Genomic DNA, 22,528 nt, shown 5'->3' with positions numbered 1-22,528 from the left:
CATAAAATTTAATTGATATGAATATTTTTTATATAAAAAAGATAGTCACATATTTTATAAAAAATATTTTTCTATTTGAAAAGCATAGACATTCAGCTAGTTGAAAAAAAAATCCATCGCATCCATCTCATCAAAGACAACTACGGGTAGAAGGTATACCCTCCGTTCCAAAATAAACCAATTCCTGTGTTTTTGAATTGAATTTTTGACTCTTCGTCTTATTTAAAATTTTTTATGATTAATATTTTTATTGTTATTACATGATAAAACATAAATAGTACTTTGTATGTGACTATTTTTTAAATTTTTTAATAAATTCTTTAAATAAGATGGATGATCAAATGTTCTATAGGCAAAACTTAAGAATCTGTTTTTTTCTAGATGGAGTAGTACAACAATAATGAAAGAAAACAATAGGTGGATGGCCAAGGATAAGATAGTTATTTTCATCCGAGTCATCTGTGATTTGATTCTTTCTTAGCTGATGTTACCAACTACTGATGCAAAGACCCAATTTGCTTCAATCCTCATAAAAGTCGTAGAGCACTTACTTCAACTTTATCCACTATATAGTACGAAAGTACTTCGAATAAGCCTTGCCGGTACCTTTGTCAGGAACTATCTTATTTACTACTGCTATCACACACTGACTTTTCTGAAAGGCACAACTTGTTCCCCTTTTCCTTCTATTTTTTTTTCTTGTAATGTATAGAGAATTAGAGATAATCTAATGTATAAACAAACAAATCATTGAGCTGATTTGGTAAAAATGTCAACAAGGTTCTAATAATCAGAAAATTCAGATTATGCATATGCATGATGAAAGGTGAGAGTATATAAACTGCCCTTTTAACCGTCCATATACACTCCATCTGTTCCTTTTTAATTTATTACCAAGCACTATTCATCTTCAACTTTTGACTATTCATCGTGTCTACAAAAGTTTTCTAAATGCTTGAATGGATGTCTATCTTATTAAAGAGTGTATTACATACTTGAACATAAGTATTAAACTTTCATTCACCATATATAGCTTAATTATTTCAAAATATTAATGATCAGAGTTGCAACAGTATTGGTCAACGGTGATCACTGTAAAGCAGCGAAGGTGAGTTAATACCAACATATGTTCCGATACACATCACAACTGACCAAATGATGAAGGGGAAAAAACGAAGGCCCAAAGTACACTGGGCTGTTGATTGGAGAACCCTAATTAAGAATCCCTAAGCCTGCTTTGTTTGTTGCTGTGGTTGGTGAGGTGTCGGCATTAGGGACATCCTTATCATATTGGGATTTTTATTTTTCTCTCATGTATTTGTGTGATATTCTTTGTCCACGTTAGGAGATGTGCGCGAGCCGCTCTCTCTCTCTCTACTGGTCACAGTGCCAATGCGTTAGGTCTAAGCACTAATATATCAGTCCATCCAGGGATAGCTGACATTGATCAGAATGTGATCCTGATGAAATGCAGTCCACAAATCGCGGACGATATCATCACATCTTTTCTCTTTTGCTCAATAAGCCAAATTTTGACTTTTCAATTTTAAATTTAGAGTTAATTTTAGGTTATTTATCACAATTTATTTTTAATCTTGTTTTTTAATCACTAAGAACACATATATAAAAGTTTTATTCATAAATTATTTTTTATTTACAAATATACCGTTTAGTTTTTTTCAAAAAAAAGGGAAAGATGAGCCCTTATCAGGCTTTGTCGTGCGTGCGAGTGCATCCATCAGTTGTTTTGATGATTCTTCCGTAAACCTTTAGTCGAAGCTTCCGTGATAGAGCGTACAAACACCACCACCATATGGAAAGACGTGGTCATTGTCAATATTTATAAACAAAAAGAGCAAAAGTATGAAAAATAAACATGATAAAAAAATCCAAAATCAACTCTAAATTTAAGGTTAAAAATTTAAATTTTAGCTTATAAGTATAAACAAAAATGAAAAGACGAGGGTGCTCTCAAGTGCTTAAAGTTTTGTGGGTGAATAGCTCATGCCGTCATGCATGAGATTCATAGTGTTACAACGAGATGTCATGGATTCAAAACCTTCTAAGAAAGAGTCCAAACGTTGGAGGTCTAGTGAGAGTTGGATAAAGAATAATTGTTCTTTGCTCCTTACTAGTTTTGTTTTGTTTGGCTAACCGATGATCTTGAGATGCAGCCAGTGAGAATACAAAGGAGCAATGGAGTCCTAAAATCTATTTACTCGTCCTAAGATACAAGTATTTTTAGAATTTAAATTCTATACAAAATATAGACACTTCTGCACTATATCTCATGTTTTAATCATTTTAATGATTCTAGAGTCAATCATAAAGAATCTTTCAGTATCTTCTTAGTCTATGCTAAACAATATAAAACTATGACTTATGTGTACTCCTTGTATCCTTAAACTAGTAACAGATCTCAGAAACCAACGACCGATCCTAACTCGATTGAATTCTGCTCTCATAATAACTATTGACTAGCATTGAACTAAAATATAAAATAATACCGAAGAATATCTAAGTTGTAGACTAGTCGTCTATCCCGATCAAGTCACCGCTATTACCATCAAATTCAACCCATAAAAAAACCGTCACAACTAACTCCACATAACATCTTAAAAAAGTTTGTGCCATTTAAAATATCATTTCCACTAAACTTGATCTGAAATCAGCCTAGAAATCAAGACCTTTTAGACTCCTATATCAAAAGAGCTTAGGTGGGTAGTCATTTAAGATGAAAGTTTGTGCATTAATGCTACATTTTTTTATATCTGTAAGAATTAAGTCTTTTCCCTAGAACCCATTTTTTGGAGATTTTTTGCCCAAACTAAAGCTTTTATTTTCGTGAAATACCAAAGCGGACGACGGACCACCGTACTCACAACACGCCAGTCCTACTAAACAGTAAACACCGATGGCCAGACGATACTAGACGGCACTCGGGAAATCGGTCGGGACTGGCTGCAAGATTGCACACGTACGCCCCTTAAACCATCAACATTAGCAGCATTACTACAGCCTCATGCCCCGTCAAAACAGCAAGAGGAAAAACGAGGCACACAGCAACGCAACGCAGGCTGGAAGATTGCTTTTTTTTTTTTCCCTTTTCTTCCCCTGCAACCGTCGTACCAACGTAGTACCCGGTTAGCTGGCGCTGCACCGATCGCTGTCGCCGAATCGCCGCGGATACACGACACGGGGCGCGCGGCTCTGTGCACTGTACCACCTCCGTAACCGATGCGTCGCCGTGTCGACGCGCGGGTGGCGGGCGGTTTCTCTGGCGTGCGGGCGGGCGCGAGGAGGAGGAGGAGCAGGAGGAGGATTCCGACGGGACGCGGCCAATAATCGGACGCGCGCGCGTGGGCGCGTGAGCAGGCGGGTCGGCGCCGGCGGCACGGGTCCTCGCCCGACCAAACGACTGAGATCAGATGATCTCCTGTGTAGAGATTATAGCAAGTTCAATACACCAACAGTCCCAGATTATATAAAGGATTTTGACTTTCTATTTATAATCTTTGACTACTCGTCTTATTCAAAAATTTTAAAAATATTATTTATTTTATTTATTATTATTTTTATTATTAAAACTAGTTTAAGTATTACTTATAAACTTTTATATTTGCACTAAATTTTTAAATAAGACGAATGGTCAAAAGTTATAAGTAAATAGTTAGAATCCTCTATATTATGGGACAGAGGTAGTAGTATAGTTCAACAGTATTTAATTCTTCATACAATAGTTACTTATAAATATATACTACACAACTAATATCTAGTCTCATCTATCATACACACATGTGTCTTGGAGTTGGCTATAAATCTGTAGCCCGCTGCTCTTCTCTCTCCTCTCTTGTCTCCTTAAAATATATTTATAGCTGGCTTATAGAGCTATTGTACCTGTTCTTAGAGAGACTGCTAGCGCATTGGATTTACTGTTGTCTTGGTTTGTTGGCTGTAGAGACGCCCATCGAAGCAATCTCTGGTCTATTTGCTGGGATGCTATTTAGGGCACCCGCAACAAGGCTAAGTTAGAGCATTTCTAGCAGTTAATCTATCCCATCCTCTATATTGGAAATAGAGGATGAGAGACAAAAAATGAGCTATAACAGAACATCTATCTCATCCTCTATTTTTTAGATGTCATCTATATTGGGAGAGAGAAACTCCATATTTATATGTTCTCTCTCCATCATCCAAAAAAATATGAAGGATATCATATATGGATAATCTGCTAGAGTACAAAGAGATATGGAGAATGAAACTGTTTTAGATGATCATTTAAATAAAGATATAGATGACCAAATTTAAATTAGCTATTGGAGATGCTCTTAGCTAGCTACGCCACCATGTACCTTACAACTTATGTGGAGGAAAGAGAAGGTACAAAGAAAATCAAGCCAACAATTCTCTATTTGCTTAGAAAATCGAGCAGCGATTCTCTCTTCGCTTATCTCGCACACACGATAATACGCTAAATCGCCGGCCTCCTTGCCTTCTGCCAGTGATCTCTCTGTATATATAATCCATAATTTAAAAACACATGCTAGATAATAAGTTGCAATAAGAAAATCTCAAAATTTAAATATTCAAATCATAGTTACCACGTAAGCCAACAAGCAAACCATGACAGGTTAAGGCTCCCATTGTTTCGCTTTTTAGAAGAAAAAAGCGAAAACACGTTTTTACAAACGAAAAATAATTTAAAGATAAAAATTTTATATACTTATTCATAATGACTTAAGAAAAGTTACAAAACAAACCACAAAATCAAACCCGAAATTAAGTTTTAAAATTTAAATTTTGACTTATAAGTGGTTGTAATTGCGAAACGATGAGAGCCTAAAGCTAAACCAGATGTCTGTGCAAAAATCTATACGGATCAGGAGGTTGCATAGTGCACGGAACGCGCGATGTCGTAGACCTTTACTTTTGTGAAGTGTGCTGACTAGGAATGACGAGGCATTGGCACACGTGGCCCAATGTAAACTGGAGGCAGGAGCTTTGCAACTGGCAGCAGTAGTAGTGCAGGCTGGAGGCACAAAAAGGGGTACGAAAGAGAGGAAGAGCCTCCAGGAAGCTATAGCCTTTTTTAGTGCATCCTATGGAATGGCATCCACGACGTGTTTGAAAAAAAAAATCTTATTCAGCTACATTTACACATTGTGCAATTAGTCTACAGTAAACAAATAATAAAAGCCGTCTATATCACTATATGTAGGCAAAAGATAATAAAAAGTATAGTTGTACAGTGACACGGTTTACAAATATTAAACAAAAGAACTTGTAATCGTTACACAAGTAGCCGTTGGCTTTGTGAACATGTGACTGATTTTTTTTTGTTTTTAGTGCCACTCACCTTAATTGCACACATTGTGGTGGTTTTCAAAACTATGGACTCCCCGATGTTAGTCCCATGTTTATAAGCTGTTTTGTCAAATACATTAGTGTTGCCTAAAGAGATAGTATAAGATAGTATTTGGTTGGAGATACGAGTCATGATGGCTGAAAGACAAAACTGGAATTAACAAATCAAGAATATCTTGATGGAAAAAAAGAGAGAAAATTTCGGATTGCGCATCGATGATGGGAGATGAAAATCCTGGTAGATTAGATCAGGTGGGGTTGAGCATGGAAATACTTTGGGTCAACTCGTGGGGTTCAGGTTGACCACAAATCTGCTCTTTCGATAGTGGGAAACCATGCACTTCCCCCCCCGGTTGCTGATACAACCATTGTTCAGATATTCAACGAATGAATGAATGAGAAATTTCATCCAGTGAATTTCCTTTTGTGAAGATGGTCAGAAGTCAGAATCTCCGATGCAAACAAAAAGGACGGATTTTAGGGAGTGTTTAGTTGGTGAAATGAAATTTTTTGCAAGTCACATCAGACGTTTGATCGGATATCAGAAGGGTTTTCGGACACAAATAAGAAAATGAATTTCACGGCTGGCCTGTAAACCGCGAGACGAATCTTTTTGAGCCTAATTAATTCGTCATTACCGCATGTGGATTACTGTAGCACTTATGACTAATCATGTACTAATTAGGCTCAAAAGATTCGTCTCACAATTTCTCACATAACTGTGTAATTAGTTTTTCGTTTTATCTATATTTAATACTTTATTTAAGTGTCCAAAGATTCGATGTGATGTTTTGAGCCGAAAATTTTTTGAAACTAAACAGCCCTTCAGCACGTCCTCAAAGTGCAAACTTCGAGGTGAACGGATAAAATACAAGCACCCGGCATCAAAGTATACGACACAGAGATTGCATACACTAACCCACAGAAAAAATGAGAGGAACGAATACCACTGTATGCACGTTTTTAACAAGCGCATTATTCGACAAAATGAATGATTAAGGTAAAGCTTGGGTAAGATAAGACATCAATCATGAGAGGTAGACTACAGGCCGAAATTAAGATGGAAGCAAAATCTCAGGGCTACCTGGTGCACGGTGTAGTGCCATAGACACATGTGGATCAGGTTGTAAGTGTCCAGTCATGATCAGAGAGATGGATAACACATCGTGGGAATCTGATTCATCCCTGTGGCCTAGCAACTTAGCAAAGACTCTTTTTATCCAATGATAGTGGCTACTGTGTGCATGTGTGCGCCAGCTTTTGGTCCATCTTCGGCTATCTTGTTGCCGCATCCACCTAATTCCTCCGCATGCCCCCACCCATCATGCGCCCACCATGTGTAGCACATCACACCTTCCATGGTTACCTTATCCCCTCCTCCAATCACCTCAGATATTCTCTCGCGGCCACGAATTGACAATGACCACGTATCACGGCGTGGATCATCCCAAACCTCTAAGTCGGCGGTTTAACTACAAATAAATAAATAGTACAGTACCATACTTAGAAACAGTATTGCAAAGACTATTGATTGGGATATTAGGTTTTCTGGATTAAAACGATTAAAAGTTAGATGATCCCGTGCTTCCTGTTCCCCAAAAGTTACCACTACTCATCAATTAGTGTTTTAGTACTCACTCCATATTTTTTTTATATGACGCCGTTGACTTTTAGGTCCACATTTGACCATTCGTCTTATTCAAAAAAGTTATATAAATTATTAGTTATTTTGTTATAATATGATTTATTATTATAGAAACTTTAATTATGCATTATAATTTTGTATATTTAGATATAAATTTTGAATAAGACGAATGGTCAAACATGATTCTAAAAGTCAACGGTGTCATCCATAAAAATATGGAGGGAGTACATTATATGGTTTGCACACTGCATCATGGCACCATCAATAATCCACAACAATGAAACGGACGGCGGCGACAATGGCCATGGCAGTGAAGGGAAGGAAACAAAAGGAGGGTCAGTCTTATTGTCAGAATAGATGACTTATCTTTACTAAGTTTCTTCATAATACAGTATGATGTTGGGATGGCACAAGTAGACTGTCGACCGCTGAACATATCCTTCTAACTTTCGTTGTCAGCACTTTGGTGAAAACAAATTCAATTTTAGTAATATGGAGTATGGCCAGGATAGGATCAGTTTGGTTTAGTTCCCTCCAAACGAATTAGTTTAGTTTGGGGGCAAATACGTTAGATTAATCACTCCAGAATATGAACACTATGTGCCTAGAGATTACCGAGTTGGTTTATGGAACAAGATCCACAGGTTACAGATCACCAAGAAATGATTTTTCTTGAAGTACGAACAATTGGGGTTTGTTCATTTCCATTTGCTACGACATACAAATCCAGCAGATTAATTCGATGACCTTTAAATCTGCAAACGAGGGGGAAAATTCAGAATCATCCTGTTTGTTTGGTTCTAAATCAAAAAAAGGTAGATTGAAAAACCTTCAGTAAGCCGCATATCTTATGCAGAATATGATGGATCAACACCAAATGTTCCAAAGTCTTCAGCAATTGGGACTAGATTTTGCCCTGATACTGGAAGTTTAATTTGTAATCGTGCACCAGATTAGCAAAAGTTGTTCGGCATGGGCCCTCTGCAAAGCCAAATAATGAAAGAAATGTCTTGGGGTCAGTCTGTATTTGAACTACATATGAAAAAAAAATCAAGCAGTAGTTACAGACCACCCAGATATGTGTGGAGCAGTTGAAGATCACTTTCCTCGCAGATGTCAATAAGGGAATAAACCCCAGGTCTCAAGGACTCGTCAATTTCTCTGCGATGTAAGAAGGGTAAAATTCCTGATTCAAAGTATAAATGGAACAGCTTCATTAGGAAGGACATACCGTGTTATGCCTGTTTGCAGTGGGCCCTGTCCAGAATACATAGAAATGTAACCTGCAAGAAAGTACATCGAGTGTTTTCCTAGGATTTCTCTTTGTTGGCGCATCTACATTGTTCGCACAAAAGGATAATTAGTATATATATGTTTTATTGGCTCGCGACCCTTACATATATGGGTGTACCTACACAACTTTTGACAGAAATTGAGGCAAAAACTTTGAAATGTAACTATAGTGTAATTACATTGTAACTCCTATGTAACTAGTATATATTTGCGTGTATGAACTCAAAAGTTAAAAGTACTACTAGCTCAATGGAGAATGTGTGCGCATGCAAAGCCAAAGGGATGGGTTCAAATCCCACCCACACATGCGCTACAGATTTTTTACGCCTCTACCAGCATGAATCTTGGGGTGAATCCAACGGTCCAAAATTCGAAGTTTTCCCAAAGCAAAAGAACGGTTGACAGAGAAATAGCAGTTCCGAAATATATATGGCTGTAACTACATGGACATTTCTTCTGTGGGATTCATGTTTATTTACTCTTTTTTGGATCCCAACATCCAACATTGCAGCAAATGGTGGACTAGATGGATTGCGTGCATAGTAAATGTGACCAAAGGGAGTATACATTCATACATACATTTCAAATAACAAAAAATAAATAAACATCACTGACCTCTTCATAAATCCTTCTAAAAAATGAAGCACATTTCATTGATTCCTCCATGTTCCAAGAAAAATATCCAGCCCTGCTAACCATCTTGGGATTTGCAGACTCCAGACAACTTAGAAGTATGTTTACTGAATCTTCCAGAACAGCCACGCATCGTGCAACCTCACTAGATATAAAGAGAGGAACGATAACAACATGAAACGAAAATAGCAACATATAACTACAGAAAGAAAATATGAGGGGCAAAATATTTTACCGCTGTTGGTGTCGAATAGTAGTACATAACAATTTGCAGCACGAAGCATACATGTCAACTGAAAATTGTCTATTAAGTACATATTCATTACTAGCTGCCAGTTGATCTACACTCGGATTGCAAGAATGGGATATATTCTGGCATGAAAGAAGATGTTTGAAGCCCTTAAAAAGTGTCATGGGAACATGCAAGCACTGAGAGACATGGCATGCATCGATTTGAAAAGAATGTCTCCCCACAAACGCTGTTATAACCTCAATACACATTAGGACAGTGGCTCCGGCATCTGGATGCAAATAAGGGTTGGCATGCATCTTCTCTGTGTAGAAAATAAATGAACTTTCAAGGTGTAAAACAATATTGAATAGAGCACCTATTAGGCCTGGGACGGTTCTCTTAAAAACACGTTTATTTCCTACAATATAAGATGAAAAAAAATCAGTTAATAGAACTCATATCCAAATTGAATTACAATATAAGAGATGTTTTGCCATGAAAGAATGCAAACAACATAATACTGATGCAAGAGGCTGTGGACTACACTAGCAAAGACTTGTGTTTAAATTAACATGAGGAAAATTCCTACCAGCTGTTTCTTTTAGGGCCGGGTTCGATAGGGAGAGAAATAAGGTAACTTATCCGGCGCGAAAAACATAGTAATAGATATGTACATGATTAATTAATTATTAATTATAAAAGAAATATGAAATAGACTAATATGATTTTTTGAAGCAACTTTCCTATAAAAAATTTTTGCAAAAAAATACACTGTTTAGCAGTTCGAGAAGCGTGCGCGCGGAAAACGAGAGAGATAAGATATCTTATCCGGCTGCCAAACGGGGCCTAGGAATGCCTACCTTTTGTCCTCAACTCTTACTTCGTCCCTTAACTCATCCAGATAAAGCTCATCCCTCAACTCTCAATACCAGATAATTTTTTTCCCTGCAGTCAAATTCATCCATTTTTGGTGCATGTGGATGGCTGACTAGGACATGGCCTGGTGCATGTGTGATTCCAACACGGCGACACCAACATGTTAACTCCTCACCTCTCTTGCTCTCCCTGGACACTGGCACTATCTGTCTCCCTTCGAAAATTACATGAGAGCTAGTCCTAGGCCCTACCTGTCAAATCCTAATACATACATACGGGCAACATGAGATCGAGGTGAATGCACTAGGTGGGAAATTTGGAAGGTCAGTAGGTGGAGTTGAGGTGAGCTGGTAGCAGTTGAGTCCATCTTCAATTGCTCAACAATTCTATTCAGTTAAGAACAATCCATGCATTCTGGACAATGTTCATGCAACACAATAGTCTATTTAAACTGACAAGAATCAGCTGTATTAATGTGCTATCATGCTACCAAAAGAGATGCCACAAATATGAAAAGGAGTGTGTATCAAGCATTTCTGTGAACAACTCCTAATCATTGAAAACCTACACAAATTAAATGGGGACCATGCTTATTACCAACTATTTAGCATTTGAGCATGCAAACAAACAACATATGCATGATAAATTTGTGGTATTGTCAAATATACTCAGTACCAATTGGCAAACAATTTCAAGGCACATGAGTATCATGTTTTTAAAGATTCAGTATATCATTAACTTATTTAAAGAAGGGCATAACCAAATTGCATTACAACAATGGTTTCAATTGTATTTGGAAGTACCAGACAGAAAATTGTCTGCTAACCTGGCACAGTTTCAAGAACCAGATAGAGGCAATCAATCCCCGCAGCAACATCAGAAGAAACTGCCCCACCATCACAATTCCCTGTGTTTACTTCATATATTGAATGACTGAAATGATTCACTCCAACCAATGCTCTTTCAATGATTTGCAGAGCTGTATTTAGAAGCATGTTTGATGACACATTGACATATCTTCTCAATGAATGTCTAAGTCTTGATTTCAATGAATTTAATCTGTTGTGACCATTGATGATACCTTTAGTATCAGCATGGCCAGTTATATTCTGCAAATATAGCGTCTTTGTACTTGATCCAATCTCATGGGTAGGCAGAGTTGCATTTTTTCCTTGAAGCAAAATGCATTTTCCAATAGCTCTCAAATGAGCATTTACAATTTGAGTGTAAAATTCTTTTGACATGTTGATTTCAGGTAATGTCAAAAAGCTTCCTAAAGCTTCAAGATAACCTAATATTCCGTCAATCCATAAAAGAGAAAACATTTCAGGCCAGTTAGACATGTCTGCAATTTTCTGTAGAGCGATATAAGCTGTCCCAACCATTGGACCCAATGAAAGCTTTTGGAAAGGACTGCATTTTTGTCTACAAACCTCGCTCGGAAATGATAAGGTTCCCTTCAGTTTTATAATAGCAGCAGATGCATTATAGAACTCTCTTAAAGTAAAGGCTACGGATGGACCCTTACCACTTAAAAGGTTTTCCAAAAGAAATCCTTTCACAAATTGCACTTTGGGCAGATCAAAACCATGAGTTTCCATTGAAATATTTAGTACACCATCAGAGTGAAATTCGTTGTCCTCTGATTGATGCTTAGTCCATTCATCCATGATTACAGAAATATTCAGAGATCTGTTCTCACAGTCTAGCTCTTGTGGAAGATGAACAGAGATTAAATCAGCTAACTCGCAGTCCTTGGTCTCCATAAACAACACATGCAGGCAAATATCTACAAACATCTCAAAGTTAGCAACATAACTACTGAATCTGGAGGCATACTGAAACATCATGTTTCTTTCCTCTGAGCTTGATCGATAATCTTTGCATGTGCCTTCTAGTGCTGAAACAAGACCCCATAAGAATCCTCTTATGCAAGACATAGTGCACAGCAATCTATCCCAGCATACAGTCTCATAACAGTTCTCTAATTTGATAACACAATGACTACCCTCCACAGTTACAGGAATGCTAGCTGTAGACTTCTGTAACAGTTCAGCCATAACTTTGACATGCTCGAAAGCTGCACTTTCTAGCATATCGAATGCCTGATCATCATTTTCTTGAGTACTGTGAGTACTGCATTCTCGACTACAGTTCAGGGAAGATGTGATTTGTTTCTTCGGGCCCAACAAGCAAAATACAGAATTCATGTTAGTTAGTGTCGAAAATATTTCTGATGTCTTATCTACCAGGGAGAAAATTGTATTATTCAACTGATCGGTGTGCTCTTCAAATATTTTGTGTGACAAACTGACGAGTTCCTGAGCAGATCTCAAAAGCCAAATCAGACAAGAGTCACCAAAAATCTTGGAAAATGCTGAATATTGCTTTAACCCTGGGAATTCTTTACCAAAATTCAAGATAAGATGTTTCATTGCTCTTCGACAGCATACAAACAGACGAAGTAGCCCCATGGAACTACACGATTCATAACGATGACATAGCATTGCCATTAGCAGGAGTCTGCAAGAAAGAAAATAGAAAAAAGAATCATTCTCAGTGAGAAACTAACCAGGAGATTTCAGTTGCAGATAAGAAATGATCACCATGCATTTTCCAAACTTGTTGATAATACAGATTCCCAGGACTATTTGATTAACTAGGAGGCACACAATTCATCGTCACAATTAGTTGCATGAAAAACTGATTATAGCCCTCATTTAATAAACAGGAAATACTTAAAAAAAACTAGAGATCCCAATACGATAAAGCTGAAACACAAAATCCAGTTGAAATAACCCAAAAAAAATAATTATTTACAAAGAAAGAAATTAAGTTGTAATGAACTAATGTTCAGCAAATATCTTAACTAGTTATTGTAATAAACAGGAAAGTTCAACTATCAGCAGCATCAAGATCTTCATAAAAAATAGACCCTTTATCTCAAGCCTCAAGTATTAGGCACTGTGCTCTCCAATTACTACCATGAGACCACAATACCTAAAGGAAATGAAGCATGAAAAATTATGCCTCAGGGAAAATAACAGGTGACAACTATTTGTGAACAATTCTTTTGGTCAAAAGTGCCTAGTATTTATATAATCAGAGGGGGTATATACATCTGTACTCAAACATTAATATGATTATACAATGAATAAGCATCGCAGTTAGTACACGTGGAAAAAATAATAATCTGCACACTTGCCTTTCCAGATGGAGTATGTAAGCTATAAGTTGCAAGAATGACTTGAAGTTTGCATGAAATCCAGGAACTGTACTAAAATAATTAAGTAAATCCTCACAAATCCATAGTTTATCTATGGCATCTGTATGTGTAACATCAGAATCTGTAACAGGAAACTTCTCATTTTCCAGTTTAGCTAATGTATACACTAAATCAGGCGGTGAGTCCAACAAGGCACTATCTTCATTAGCATCAGTAACAAAAGACAATACTGCTTTCTTCAGAGCATGGCAAGAACTTGACACCAAATTCTTCAACAGAACCTAAGAGACAGTAGATTTGCATTAGACCAAGTAATTTAGAGAGGTATAAGAAAGAAATTACCAAAACCCAGAATTACAAACTAACATTTATCGTTATTACAACATATCAATATTGTCGTCATACTCAACAGACAGTACATACTACATACCTTTCGATCATATATAATAGTATCGCAAAGGAGCTCCACTGAAACATTATGCAGAGTTATTTCTCGATATGAAGATTGGCTGCCACTATTATCCACATCTCTGCATGACCTCTTTTGAACAAAAGCAAACTTTATCAGATTAGAAAAGAAGTTCTTCATATCCTTTTTAGATGCATGGGGACTCCAAATATCAATGTTTTCACACAGAAGTCGCCAAGTTGCTATGGGAAATGAAAATTCATCCAAAGAGCATAGACTAAAATCCCAGGAAGCATTTGTGTCGTAACACCAAAAAGAGCCAATTTCTCCTGATGATAATAGTCTCACATAGCTCATCATAAAACTGGTGAGTCGAGTAGCCTCGAGACAGCAAGACTTCTTTAATAATTCACTGTCTCCACTATTCTCCTTGTCAAATTGATCTGTATCGTCTTCAAGTAAAAAATCAAATGCATTAATCTGCCTATTAAGGTCATTTAATCTCTGCAGAGCCATCAAATTAAGGATAAAAACAAGCAGAGTAAACCCAGAACAGTTTCTTGAAAAAGATTGTGTTAAAATTTCAATAATATCAAAAAGAGGGATCGGATTTTGGACAATCCATGCAAAGTAGCCTTCTGCGAGAATATTGGCAGAATTGGTCCATTCCTTCCCACAGCATACAACGAACGAATTCCCCACTAGCTCTGTTGCTTCTATCGCTAAGTCAGGAGGCATGAGGCCAATAGATTGCAGATACAAACTTCGACATGACATATATATGCGGAAGAAGAAGAAATAAAACCAGGACAAACTTGAGATCTTCTGCCAGTTGGCACCTTGTTTGTTAGAGAGGTGTTTTCCTATAACTGAGTAAACAAATTCACTTGAACTATTTGATTCATTTCTCACCAAATGACACAAATTTGGTCGGATTGCATCAACCAGCTTTTCAACAGATTTTGCAACAACTGTACTGTTTGATGTGGTCACAGTTATTGACTCGAGCACATTTGTGTATATTTCAGATAAATGCCTTCCTAGAAGTTCAGCTCTCTGACTAAACACTGAATCCCTTGAAACCAAGGATGACTCTCCCTGCACTTCCAAATTAACACCCAAAAGGCCAGAGGTTTTGATCCATTCCAATGCACCTGTAAGGTCTAGTGTTAGCTCCTCGATGCAACGACTAGCCTGTCCTTCAGGCATTGAGTTTATTGACGTACGAATAGCATTCCTCAATGTATGGGAACTTAATAATGTTGCTAGTGATTCCAAACATTTATCTGAGGGTAACAAAGACACAGAAAATGAATTTGCTACAACACCAGGAACAACAGCAGTTCTGAACATTCTCAAAGCACCACATAACGTAAAAATGGAGAAGGAAACCTACATGATAAGGCCAACAGAGTTAGGATATCAGACTGAAAAATCAACAAACCAACCTAATGAACATGGCAGTCTGCAAAAATATTTGGATAATTCAAATATAAAGATTGAGGTAGGTAGGCAATGAAGCATCACAACAAGAATGTAAGGTGAACATAAAGAAACTTCTGAAGAGTTACATAACCAACCTGACGAAGCTCACTGAATGTGCAAATCACTTGGGATGAAAGGCCAGAAATCTTTGAGGCTAGCAGGGAGCAGGGTTTGATGTCCTCGGAAGATGCATTAGTAGCTGACAAAGCAAATATCATTAACCATAACTTCACAAGGTCACGCCCCATAACCTTGTATTCAATAACTAAAAAATGACCAACTGCATCAACAATCTCAGCAAACATTAAAGGTAGCATCTTCTTAATGCTTGCATCTTCCAAATGCCCAGCTGACACCCAGAATTCATACATTTTTTCAGCCATTGAGAGCAACACCCTGTAAATATCTTGCAAGAACTCAAAGTAAGATCCTTCTGATGTGTCCTCTGTAGGTACATAGATTTTCTCTTCAATAACTGTTGTCAACACCTTATTAATGGACTTCAGCATACAGTGAACTTCTACTAGTTTTGTGACTCCTAAAGTAGAGAAGTCCTTCTCTGAATATGATGTACACTCTAAGATCAAGGGTTCCATAAACTGCATAAACACTTCAAAAAGTGCTTCCCTATGATGATGAGGTTCTTCAGAGCCCTCACTACTTTTTTGCAAGCTTGTTGCCCTCGGTGCTAGAGAGGCTCTCTGGTTTCCAGATCTTCTAATAAACAACTGAAGCAAGTAAACAAACCCTGCCAGCATCACAGACTTGTTTTCTGCTTTTATTGCTTTGAAACGCTCAAATAGATGCCTATGATAGCTTCCTATGACATCCTTAGTAGTTGACGATTTATCCAAATTCTTGAGGCCAAAATATCCACTGAGATGTTGGGGATGAAACAATCCATTGGACAAAATTTCTTCAACAACCTTCAACATGGTCCCATCCTGCCTGTGCTTGAGGGAATTCGCTTGTGAATTAAGCAAAACCAACAACTCCAACAGAGGGTCAAGAATCCTATCAACAAAAGTGCGGAAAATATTCTTAGGATTTGCATAGAATCTCAGAAAGCTTGAAAATTGCTCAAACAGACAAATCCCAAGATTCCAAAGAACAATACAGCCATTCATCTCATTAGGCGAAACCTTCTGGGCAAGGCCGATAACCTCAATGGCACAAGAGGCCCATAAATCAACACCTGCATTGAAGAATGTTCTTGTATTGATGGAGAAAACAGAGGACATGCACCCTAAAACTTGTTCAAAGAGATCAACTGAATCACTGTCATCGTACAAAGCACTGGTATCAACTCTGGTCAAACCATTCCTTGCAACATGACCAAGCGATTTAAGTAAGTTTGGGGAAATTGAGATGGATGGCTTCTTTTCCATGCAAAATCGCAAAATGGCCCAGCATCTATAATCTAGCACTGGATCAAAAGGCTCTGACATTTTCTTAGTGTTCTCAGGCAAAACTAAGATAGACTGCACCCAGTTTCCAACATATGACACCACTCGTAGTAACTGAACAATGTCTGCTCTGTGGCCATGGTTTGACCATGACTCTGTAGTTAGAAAATTGAGGGCTAGTTCAATCTTTCTGCATAATGTAACAACATATAAGTGATAAGTTCACAAATCAAACAAGCATAATAACTTCCATCCAAACATGAAACTGGAATATATTTGTCCTAATTCTTTTGAAACTTGAGAAAATGACTATATGCCAATTGACCAAAATCAAAGTGCACATTTTCCTAATAACCAAGTCAACATTGATCCAATAAGGAGACATGTAAACAACAAACTACAATAGAACATCATCTATTATGAGTTTCGATCCCAGCTAAACTGGATCAGATATATGTGCTCGTCCAGATACTTGCAGCACTAAACAAGCACCCACATTAACCGAGCTATCTAAATACTCAGACTAGAATCATAAAAATCACCAACTAAGTTCCTGCAATCCTACTAATAATAGAGTGACATGAGCACCACGTTGCATCGACTTGCAAGCGGAAGGAGCAAGAGAATGACCTTTCGAGGGAGAGCTCCTTGCCCTGGAGTGAGAGCACGAGGTCGAGGTTTTCCCAGCCACTCCTCGTGCCGCCGCCGCCGCCGCCGCCGTCGAAACGAGGCTTGGCCAATCCGGGCTCGCTCGGCCCCTCTCCGTCGGGAGGCGGCGACCGGCTCCGCCGCCGCTTCCTGGCCGCGCCTGGGTTCGCGGCAGCCGTCTCCATGGGAGCGCGAGGGAGGAGGCTAGGGTTCTGTCTGGGTTTTTGCCCCCCGTTTTGACGGCGGGCCGGGCGGGGCCACGCGGCGCACAGTCTTGTGTTGTTTCCGGCCGAGCACAGCTGCACTTGAGCTGCCGAAAATGCTATGGTGATCAATTTATATTTCCTCCGTTCTATAATATAAATATTTAATTTTTTCAGTAATATTTGAACATTATCTCATTTAAAAATTATAAAAATATTATTTATTTTACTTGTGACTTACTTTATTACTTTATTATCAAAAGAACTTTAAACATTCATTTTTATATTTATACTTAATTTTAAATAAAACGAATAATCAAATATTACAACTAAAAAAGTCAAACATCTTACATTATGAAACGAAGGTAGTATTATATACATCAACTTCGCATATATATGTATATCTTTTTATATGCAACGTTTAATCTTTATGTGTTTTAAAATGATATTTTTCATAAGATATTTCTTTCTACATATTTTATATGCTATAAATTTACTTACATGTCTAGATGTTTATATATTTTTTATAAGAGATTTTTACATATTTTATAATATAAAGATACAAATATAAATTATAAAAAAACCGACTATTTATGTGGGTTAATGGGCGTACAATGTACGCCCCGTTAGACCCGCCCGCCTCGCCCGTCGCGGCTCGCCGTTTGCGTGGTCGGTCGGTTGGTCGAGCTCGACCCGGTCGGTCCGATACAGCTTTCCGCATCTGGTTCCGGGTAAAAACCCTAGCGGCTAGGCCTGGGGTGTAGCGGTCGGAAAGGGGGAGAGGAGAGCAATGGCGACGAGGGAGTCACACGAGGCGTCTCGCCGGGAGGAGGGGCGAGAGCACGACGCCCCTCGGGCCTCTCGGCGCGAGCGCGAGCGCGACACGCACGGGAGGCGCCCTCGCTCCTCGTCCAGGTCGCGGCGGGACGGTCCCAGGTACCCGACCAGTCCGCTGCAAATCTGTTGGGTTTCGGTTCAAGCTAGGGGAATTCGGGACTTGGGATTTATTGATTGCACTGTCCGATTTGCGTTTTATGCTTGTTAGACGATGTAATCTGTGTACTCCCTCCGTTCCATGTTATAGGACTTTTTAGGTTTGTCGATTAATCCATGTACTAGTGTATATGTTTTGTATATGTGTCCAGATTCATCAGCACACATATGAATTTAGGAAAAATTAGAAATTCTTGTAATGTGAAACAGAGGGAATACTTACTAACCTATTCTTCATCACGGATTCCTGTGGGTAGTCCGAGGAGGAGAAGAGAGGATAGGAGGCGTCATGAATCAGACAGAAGTCATTACCACAGAAGTCGAGCTGAAGAAAGTGCTAAGGCAGGTGACCGTGACCAGACAAGGGATAAGCCCTTGCAAGATGCCGCCACCCAGCAGGATGATCCTTCGCGAGCGGAGGCGAAGTCCCTAGATGATGCCAGAAATAGCTCTCCTGCCAGGCATGACAGATCTCCTAGGGGAACAAAAAGGTTTCCTGAATCAAGAGATGCTAAGCATCCTCGATCGTTCTTTCAGGTTTTTGTCTCTTCTCAAACACCACAAGACTACCCCCAGTTTTACATTTTTTGCCTCCAATTGTTTGGTACTGGCTGTTAACTGTGTCCTTGGTAGCTACTTTCAGTACCATGGCCTGACCCATGTGCATGTGCATTCATTATTAGGAATGCATATGTAAGCAGGATGGTTCTTGGCTCTGCAGCCCTAGTGTTGCCGAATGTAGCATTTGTAGCTAGCTTTAATTAACTGCCATGAAAATTAAACCATGGATCCATTGGTCCCAGTTGCTGGTGCTAAAATGAGAACCGGTAAGAAACCATAAGAACTTGTGAAATAATGTTTTTTTTTTTTTGACTCAGGGTGCTTCATTACAGCATATTCAGAGGATGTCAATGAACAAAAATGAGATATGGGTGGGAGAGGGACAAAATTGAAAACTAACCTGTTTTTCTATGTTTGCATACATATGCCTGGATAATAGCAATTGTAATGCCAATTTTCATTGTGTAATATCCTTCTGATATCCTTTTAAAAATATGCAAACTTATAGGATATCCAATTCATTTGTGGGTACAGTTGATAAGCTGTAGAATGGTTTATTAGCAACCAAGAAAGTAACTTGTGGGTAAAACTTTTATATATGTCCTTGGCGATCTAAAAACAAATGCTGGAAGTAAAACTACGATGCCCCCCCCCCCAAAAAAAAACTCAAAATTAAGTTTTAAAATTCAAATTTTGGCCGTGGCTTATAAGCTGTAGGGCAAACCATGGGGCTGTAATATATTTAGATCACATATCCAATATTGTACTGTCTAAACAAATGATTCCCACTAACTGAGATATGTTGTGTCAAGTTACTTCCTCCTATGTTTGTTAGTAGAGTATGTTATATTGGTCTTCTATTTCAATGTTACATTTTCCTTCTATTATAATCAAGTGTATATATTAGTTAGATCCATAGTCTGCTAGCTGTGTCTCCGCATTATGATTCAAGTTTACACATTTTGACACATTTCTGAATGAGGCGCATTAACCTTACATGGCTGTTGATGTTCTTTCCTAAGTAGTGAGTAATTCCTCTAAAAATGTAATAAGTAATTTACATCTAATTCTTTTTTCTTTTCGAGAGGGGGGGGGGGAGGTAGAGGTCGCTTGTACATTGTAATTGATCTTGTGTTGTTCTACTAAAACACATATTTTGTGGCATCTTGATGTCCGTCCTTGTACATTTTTTAGGCAGTGGGGATGTACTTTCTTGTAATGTTTTTTAATTGTCTGTAGTTGCATATGGTTGTCCTTTTTAGTATTTGCAATGGCTGTCAGGTTAATGTTTGTTTTCTCATAGTGTTGTGGAATTCAAAAATATGCAGCAAGGATATCGGTTTGTTATTGTGTCTTTGTCGTCAGCTCAACATGCATGAGTATTATACCTTTTGTTGTTGTGGAACTTCTTTTATGGCATATACCTACAAATGCCCTCAGTATTTAACAATGTTAGGCTACCTATGCTTGTATGTACAGCACGATGAACGTGGCAGTGCTGGGCAAGGTGGTCGGCGCTATTACCGCCAGGCCAGTGGTGAGTTGCCTCCTTATTTTTACGTTGTGCACTTATTTATTTTTCAGCTCCCCTCATTTATGTTTGCTTATTGTTGTTGTTTTAAAGACCGAGGAAGACAAAGGGATGAAAAGGAGCATTTTGCGGATAGAGAGAGAAACAAGGATGAGGGAAAGGTTAGGCGGTATGAACAACAGAATGATGGTGATTCTACATGGAAGCATGATGGGTTCTTCCAGATGGAAGAAGAAGCTCACCCCGCCAAAAGAAGGCCACCACCATTTAATGAGATGGGCATGCCACTGGAGGGGAAAGAATCTGCTACCGCTGTTACAGAACCAGACTCAGGATCACATAAGCATGATCAAGATGGACCCACCTCTGCAGTAGGTGAAGAAAGAAGAGATTATCACCCACGGGGATTCGATAGACATGGGGGACCATTCGTAAGGCCAGATGGTCGAGGTATGAGGAGGGGATTCTCTGATCACAGGAATGCTGGCCAAAGAAATGCCTATGATTCATGGGGGCGTTTTGCTGGTAGAGGAAGGGGCAGAGAGAGATTTAACAACTCATATGATGGGCGAAACAGCATGCACCAGGCGGTTGGTGATCAAGCAGAAAAATGGAAGCATGACCTTTATGACCAAACGAACAGAAGCCCTACCCCTAAGACCGAAGAAGAGCAGATTGCAAAGATTGAAGCATTATTGGCACTGTAGCTACCGTTTGCGACTGCTGTCTGGAAATATTTTGCAATGGCATCTACTTGGTGTCATTGGTGTTGAATGCTGTTAGACTATCTATTCCTGATGCTGCGTCACTCAATGCAGCTGGCATAATTTTTGGGTTGAAAATGTTCTCTTCTTCCATTTGGGACGGGGAAAATGTGCTCGATATTCTCAGTTTACTTGATGTACTATCCATGGAACTAAGAACGAGAGCAAACAATTTGCCTCCCGTTAAATTGCTTACCGAAGGCCAAAATGTTCTTGTAAGATGTTAATGTCTAGTCATATTTTTGTTTGTTCCGGCTGTTTCTGGACTGGTGCTTTTAATACTTTCTTTTTTTTCGCTAACTTTTTCATCTATGTTTGATCAATAATCTTGTTTAAGAATTTTATTGAAATATATAAAATTATAAGTCATGTTTAAAGTAGCAATAAATCAAATCATAACAAAATAATTAATAATTGTATAATTTTTAAAATAAAATAATTAATAATAGATGTGTACCGCCAGGCCCATTGCGGAGAACACCCCCTCGATTGGCTTTATATTGTGCTTATAACGTAAAATTTATTTTTTTTTGTTGATTTTGATGGTTTTTCACCGGTGTTTATTTTCAACTTTGATTTTTAGATCGATATAAATATGTATATAAAAGTTGTATTCGTAAATTATCTTCTGTTCGTAAATAAGTCATTTGGTTCTTTATTTTAATATGCCAATAGATGATCATGTTTGCTTCTCTTCGACGAAGATATTTAATATTGACAAATTCGATTTTCTAGTTGAATAACAAACACCACCATGATCCAAAGCACCCATTGACTACTACTACATCCTAACCCATTAGGTTTTCGAAAAACCTAACCCATTAACTCCATCCTAACCTATTAGGTTTTCATATAACACTTCCTTTTCACCTGAATCAAAAGTATCAGTGTATCACTATTCATCCAATGCTCTTATTGGAACATTTAAGCGTTTACTACTATTGGAAATGATATTTAACAATTTTATGTCTATCATATATAAGTAGCAAACTGTTAAATGCCACTATAATGACAATAACTGAAATGCCTCTACTCCTATTTGTTACACCACTACCCTAACCCAGTAGGCAGCTTTGTTTGTTGAGACGACTCATAAGCCATCGAATATCAAAAAAGCAACTAATATAACTTGTGTGTATTATATATTTATATATATATATATATTTGTATTGATTTAAAAGCAATGCCATGAAATAGACCATGATTAAAAAAACCTAAAATTCAACTCTATAACTATTTCAAAATTCCAATTCTTTGCA

General features: G+C 38.1%; 2 protein-coding genes across 4 annotated transcripts; one reads left to right on the top strand and one right to left on the bottom strand.

Annotated features, from left to right (window-relative positions):
• Positions 1–6,306: 6,306 nt before the first annotated feature.
• Positions 6,307–17,448, bottom strand: LOC102709629. 3 transcript variants are annotated; one of them, XM_040521736.1, is made up of 12 exons: positions 17,200–17,448; positions 15,259–16,759; positions 13,700–15,070; positions 13,249–13,550; positions 10,870–12,566; positions 9,171–9,585; positions 8,918–9,080; positions 8,241–8,344; positions 8,079–8,170; positions 7,839–7,990; positions 7,625–7,764; positions 6,307–6,836 (listed from the first exon to the last, which is right to left on the bottom strand). In XM_040521736.1, the coding sequence occupies exons 1-10, from the start codon at positions 17,400–17,402 to the stop codon at positions 7,914–7,916; spliced, it is 5,925 nt and encodes a 1,974-aa protein (XP_040377670.1). In that variant the 5' UTR covers positions 17,403–17,448; the 3' UTR covers positions 6,307–6,836; positions 7,625–7,764; positions 7,839–7,913. The 3 variants fall into 3 exon arrangements, with proteins under 3 accessions (XP_040377670.1, XP_040377671.1, XP_015689807.2); XM_040521737.1 differs by lacking the exon at positions 6,307–6,836 and adding an exon at positions 7,210–7,470; XM_015834321.2 differs by lacking the exon at positions 6,307–6,836 and having other exon boundaries at positions 7,210–7,764.
• A 718-nt stretch (positions 17,449–18,166) lies between these two features.
• Positions 18,167–21,537, top strand: LOC102709346 (vicilin-like seed storage protein At2g18540). The gene is made up of 4 exons (XM_006649522.3): positions 18,167–18,356; positions 18,671–18,950; positions 20,454–20,511; positions 20,599–21,537. Exons 1-4 carry the CDS (start codon positions 18,211–18,213, stop codon positions 21,210–21,212), a joined length of 1,098 nt encoding a protein of 365 aa, XP_006649585.1. The 5' UTR covers positions 18,167–18,210; the 3' UTR covers positions 21,213–21,537.
• Positions 21,538–22,528: the final 991 nt, after the last annotated feature.

Source organism: Oryza brachyantha, chromosome 3 (genome assembly GCF_000231095.2).
Source record: "Oryza brachyantha chromosome 3, ObraRS2, whole genome shotgun sequence".
Lineage (NCBI taxonomy): Eukaryota > Viridiplantae > Streptophyta > Magnoliopsida > Poales > Poaceae > Oryza > Oryza brachyantha.
This window is presented reverse-complemented; position numbering and strand designations above follow the sequence as displayed.